A 5634-nucleotide genomic window follows, 5' to 3' on the forward strand; every position below is an offset into this window, starting at 1 on the left:
GTCCAATGCCCAAACTAAACTAATTCTGAACCCTTTTACTCAGGAAATGATGACTAATATAACTTTCAGTCCACTTAATATAAACAAGTAGAAGAAATTTTATCATGCTTACAGTTTAATTTGATAGAAAGGCAGACTGCAAATTTGTGTGGGGTTTTTTTTGTTTGTTGGTTTGTTTTTTTTAGGGTGATGATGGACTTCCAGGGCCTATTGGACCCAAAGGAATCAGAGTAAGTATTGGTGCAATTTTAGGGTAATATATTGAAATTATGGATAAAGACTGCCAGGCATTGAATGCATCATTATAGAAGTGGTGACTTATAGGGGGGAAAATTAACTTAAATCTGAAGAGTAATTTATCTACCAGCTAGAAAATATTGTGTTACTTTTTATAAGTAATATAAGATTGCATAAGTAAGACAGTCTTACATACTACTTGTATCACTTTCATAAACTCATTAGGGAGAGTAGCCCCAGTACTTATTTAATCTGTTTTGCTGTACAGGACCTAAACAAGTGTCAGTAACTTTGTTCAGTTTATTCTGAAGTAGACACAGTATATGTAGGGTTGTTATGGGAGAGGTTGATTTGTCTGGAAATCCTTTAGGCTTTGTGCCTTCACTTTTTCTTTTTGTCAGACCCCTCAGCTGGTGACAGTTGATTCATCTCTGACTTCACTGGAACACATCCATTTTTCATACCATGAGTGTTCATTTATTTTCTCTATGTATCTGCATACTATTACTTCAGTTGTTCTGCATTGTCTTCTCTATGTTTTGGTGATTATTTCCATGACAGAACGGTAAGAACCTTGATAGCTGTCCAGCATAGTGTTCTTTTTTTGCAGGTGTTTCAGAGGTTTCTGTTTTTCTTTACTTACATATGCACAAATAGGTTACATTTAGTAAAATCTCAGTAAACCCTTTTGCACATTCATTCATACCATACTGTTTAAAACACATGTGGTTAATTTCCTTCTAGGGACCGCCAGGGCTTCCAGGATTTCCAGGAACACCAGGACTTCCTGTGAGTAGAAATGGGCTTTATAGATACAAATCTGTTCACTTGTGTCTTTCAGGCCAAGAAGAGCATCCTACAAGCTAACTTCTTTCCTCTTTTCCACTTTAAAGGGGTTACCAGGCCAAGATGGGCCACCTGGACCTCAGGGTATCCCAGGATGCAATGGAACAAAGGTGGAATCCCTTTAAAATTCTTAACAATGCAACAATAATATGATAAAGAGTTCTTGTTCTCCTGGCTGTAGCAAACAGGTTTAGTTTATTATGTGCAGCAGTACTTGCTGTTACTGAGTGGTGCAGGTAATTCCAAGATAATTCAGATTTACTCATCTGAGAGAAGGGGTCATGGTCTGGTACTTAAAGCACAAGTTTTGCCAGAAATTGCCAGCACCAAGACACATTTATACTCTGCAGCCAGTGTAGTTAAAATCTTTGTTCCAATCCTTAATTTTATAGCTAACAACTGAGAGGAGTGTCTGATAATTTGATCACATACTGTATCTCATCTTTGTGGAGGACTCTTGATAGAGAGGAAAACTCATTACCTAACAGTGGGTCTTTTTAATTATTAATTTTTAATAATATCATATTCAAAATCCAATATCCTTGTTGGAAAGGAGTCACTTTCCTTCTCACATGTTACTTAGCAGCTTCACATTATGATCTTTCTATAAGAGAAGTTAATCTTCTGTATCACTTAAGTGTGTTTTCTATCTCTGTAGTATAATACTTTGCTTGGAAGTATGTAGAAATATTTGAATGTGGAAAGTTCTGTTTCAGTCAGTTGTGTAATTAACAAATTGTTTATCCTATAGCTTGTTGCAATACAATTTGCTACTCTGGAGCCATAAGCTAACAATGAAATTGCAGTTCTCAGTCAAATTTTATTTATCTGGTTTTGTTACATTTTGGTTTAGTTTTGGCTAATTGTTTTCTTCATCCCTAAGGGAGAGCGTGGATTCCCAGGAAGTCCAGGTTTTCCTGGTTTACAAGGGCCTCCTGTAAGTAAAAAATTTCCAGATCATCTACTTGTAATCCACTGAAAGACTACTTAGGTCTGTGAAGGATTAGATAAATATCAGCCTCTTTTTACAGTTGCTCTTTTAATAAATAAGAATATATTACATTTTAGGGTTAATCAGAATATTTTAGATGTCCAATAAAAGTAAGCTTTTCTGCTGCATGCTGTGGTAAAGCTAATAAAAAGCCTTTTGAATTCTCACATGCTGAGATGCTTTGCCACCTGCAGAAAAGTACAAATACATGCTTATGTGTCAGAGAAGTAAGATCTTGTTACTGTCATCTGTTACATCTAAAGAGTCTTACTGGTGATTAATGGGGCAGATAAGAGACAGCATAGGGTGTTTTCGTTATAAAACACAGGGATGTGCGCAAAGTGACTGTCAGAAGCAAAGTACAAACAGAAGGAAATGTAGTGGACGGTGGATAATAGGAGGTGATAAAAGACATGAATTGCTAGTAAATGGAAATGTAGTCCCTTTTATGCTCAACATTCACTGTGAAAGTACTTCTTTAGTTTTTCTGTTTGATTCTGAAGATCATAAATTTATTTTCTCTGGTTTCATATCTTTTTTTTTAGATTGCTATCTTTAATGCTTGCCTCATGGTTTAGATCTGATTAGTGGCTTGCAAATAACATACCAATGATTTATTTCTATTGATCTTTCTTTTAATTTTTGTTTCTTTTAAACAAAGGGACCCCCTGGTTTGCCAGGTATGAAGGTAAGTATTCTGAACTCGCACACTGAAGTACTAACCAGGTATGGGTGTGCAGTGTGATCTGGCATAAGTAACCTGCTTGCTTTTATGCATGACCATGTGCATCCACTGGAATTTGGAGTGACATTCTGGAGAAAGCTTAGTGTTTCTCAGTCACTCCAGTGCAACTAACTGGAAATTCTACAGTAGCTTTACATAGTTTGGATCAGAAGTTCCAAAAGTAGCAGACTGTTTTCTGAAGCTCGTTTCCTTGGGAGTGTGAGGGACAGTGTTTGTGTTGTGAGGCATCAAGTTAGAAGAATGCCTACGAACACCCAAATGCACCACTAGTCTACATGTGCACGCTCAAGAACTAGAGCTACTAAACAATAATAACTTAAAATATCCAGTGACAAGAATAGTACAAATCTTATGTTCCTTTTGGAAGGATGCTTTTTACTGTATAGATTAATACGCAAATGGCTTTTTCTCCCAATCTAAATAGTCTCATAATCTGATTTTGGACCTTAAGGACCCCTTTTATTTTTTAAGGGGTTTTTTGTTGTATCCTTGATCTGTTTGAGCATGGGTCAAGACATCAGTTTTCATTCAAATCTCTTCGAAAGGAAACTTGACCTGCAGACGTATTCCAATAAACTCCTGAGAGGACAGATAAACTAGTGCTGGGAAATTGTGACTATTAAGCTGAATTGTTTTTCTCAGCTCCTTTTCTTCCTAATTGTTTAAACATTTTTAAAAGGCAAGCTGATCAGAACATAACTTTAAAACAAAGGTCTTTCCTCAAATCAATAAGAAATTGTGCTTCAAATAGAACATGAAGCATAGCTAGTATAACAGCATACTCAGCATTAAAATCATGGGGTGGGACATTGGAAAAAGCTGAACAAGCTTTTTTTCTGTTGCATCCTATCCACTGCTTTCACATGGAGCTAGAATGTCTTTTTTGTGAAGCATTTGTATTTCAATTCCCCAGTCTTTTGAAATCTAAATCAATGCTGATGTATTTGTACATTATAAAAAGATAGCTTTCAATAGTTGGTAGTTTAGCCATTTAAAGAATCCTCATTTCTCCTAAAAAGAGCTATTCTTAGAGAATCTAGTATTTATATTAAAGAGTACTGCTAGGGTGTAGCATAACTCAGAGTCTTAAAAGACAGTGTCCTTTGGAGTCAGCATGGTGATAAAGAATTGTAAAATGTGCTGTTAATTAAAGTCAGATCTCTTTCTTCTAGGGTGAAGCAGGTGAAATAATTACATCCTCACTGCCAGGACAGAAGGGTGACCCAGGATTTCCAGGTCTTCCAGGGATACCTGTAAGTAAAGTACTATTAGTTCTATGTGTTCTGCCATAAAGGTAACATGAAAAGTGTTTGCACAACTGGAACATTTGGTGCTAGGGAATCCATATGTTTATGTGGAGAAACAAGGCTCACGTTTAATGTACTTCTAGTTTACAGCTTGAGGAAAGTAAGTGCTTCCATATTGCTCTTAACAGGGTGACCTACAGAGGCCAGAAAGGTCCCCTGGTCAGGAAGGTGGTATCCAGCAGGCAGCTGTACTCACAGTTACTGACTTTCTTCTCTGTTTCCCCTGCTGGTTCCTGCTTCCTAGACATTCTCTAGATCAGTTCTGGAGTTCCCTTCCCTTCTTCACCCTGAGGTAAAGCAAGTAACATCTGCCTTTCTGGGCTGTAGCCACTATATTGAATGGTGGGAAGAGAGGGCAATGTCTCAGCTGTTCTCCTCATGTTGCACCTCCTGAACAGTTTCTGCTCTCCTAGCAGTCTTCTGTGAAAACAGTTAGTGACTCCAGGCCCTGTCCTTCCCCACTGAGCTATTCACTGCTTTAGTGGAAGAACAAGGGGAGCAGAAAATGAGTCTATCAGCCTGGACTGGATAGAAGCCAGAGAGTCCCATTTCCTGGTACAGAAAGGCAAGCCCCAGGCTATTCTGACCAGACTGAGCCTGTTAGCATTTCTATTCCTCTGATCTCTGCTTCCCTATTGTCTGTTTCTGGCTGGGAGGAATCACAGACACAGAGTGTTTTGTTGTTCTCTCTCGGTGCATGAAGAGAAAGAAAGTGCAAAAGTAGTTCAAACCAAACAAAAAAAGCATTCCCTTGTCCAAGCCAGAGATGTATTGATGTTGAGAGCAGAACACTCCTAACGATGTACAATCCTTTAGGCCTTTGCACAAGGACAGATTGGTAGGTTAGTGGTCAGCTACTTTGATTTGACATGTATGGGGTGCCAGCTGTTGGGGTTTTTTGACCTTGGTGTCATTGTTTCTCTCATAAAAAGGTGCCCATCTCATAGTCTGCCCCACTTTCTCAACAGGGCCCACCTGGCTCTATGGGAATACCAGGTCCAGTTGGCCCTCCAGGGCCCCCAGGTTTGACAGTAAGTTTCTTTAACCTGTTACCCATAAAGTGTTAAATGGGGCAGTTGCTACTTTGGTTCATATTCTCAGAAGCAGGTCAGTAAAGTGCAGAGATCTTGGTAGTCAGGAGTTGGTATGAAGGCAAATCATCCATGCATTCAGTTCACCCTGGAGCTGCTGCTGTGTACATTTAAATGTGATACATTTGGAACTGCCTGTTCCCAGACTTCCTTTTGCTTAAAGCAGGCTGAATCTTGGTGCAGGCTCCTTATTTGTGTGAAACCCGAGGGACCAGATTTGGTTTACTTAGACCAGGATGATCCTTTAATGTTTAATACCTGACTGTTTAATTTGACTCTCTCACTTAAAGGAAAAACTAGTTTCTTACACATTTGTGAAGTTGAATAGCATGAGGAAGAGCTCTCAGAGGAAGGCAAGGTGCCTTGTCAACATGGGTGTAATGCACTAGAGTCAAAAGTAGCAATATCGGGGGGGGG

At 38.7% G+C, this 5634-nt stretch overlaps 1 protein-coding gene across 2 annotated transcripts in view; it reads left to right on the forward strand.

The window, feature by feature from the left end:
- The first annotated feature begins 1164 nt into the window (after positions 1–1164).
- The window catches only part of COL4A5 (collagen type IV alpha 5 chain), a 48635-nt gene continuing 44165 nt past the window's right edge, over positions 1165–5634 (forward strand). Inside the window, exons 1-5 of one of the 2 annotated variants that reach the window (XM_026848302.1) lie at positions 1165–1193; positions 1967–2020; positions 2736–2762; positions 3992–4072; positions 5095–5157. In XM_026848302.1, coding sequence (XP_026704103.1) covers positions 2757–2762; positions 3992–4072; positions 5095–5157 — 150 coding nt within the window. In that variant the 5' untranslated portion in view covers positions 1165–1193; positions 1967–2020; positions 2736–2756. Of the gene's footprint in view, positions 1194–1966; positions 2021–2735; positions 2763–3991; positions 4073–5094; positions 5158–5634 lie in introns of those variants that run through there. The other variant, XM_026848301.1, reaches the window with a different exon arrangement.

The sequence above is a fragment of the Athene cunicularia genome, assembly GCF_003259725.1.
Source record: "Athene cunicularia isolate RWA chromosome 4 unlocalized genomic scaffold, athCun1 chr4_part3, whole genome shotgun sequence".
NCBI lineage: Eukaryota > Metazoa > Chordata > Aves > Strigiformes > Strigidae > Athene > Athene cunicularia.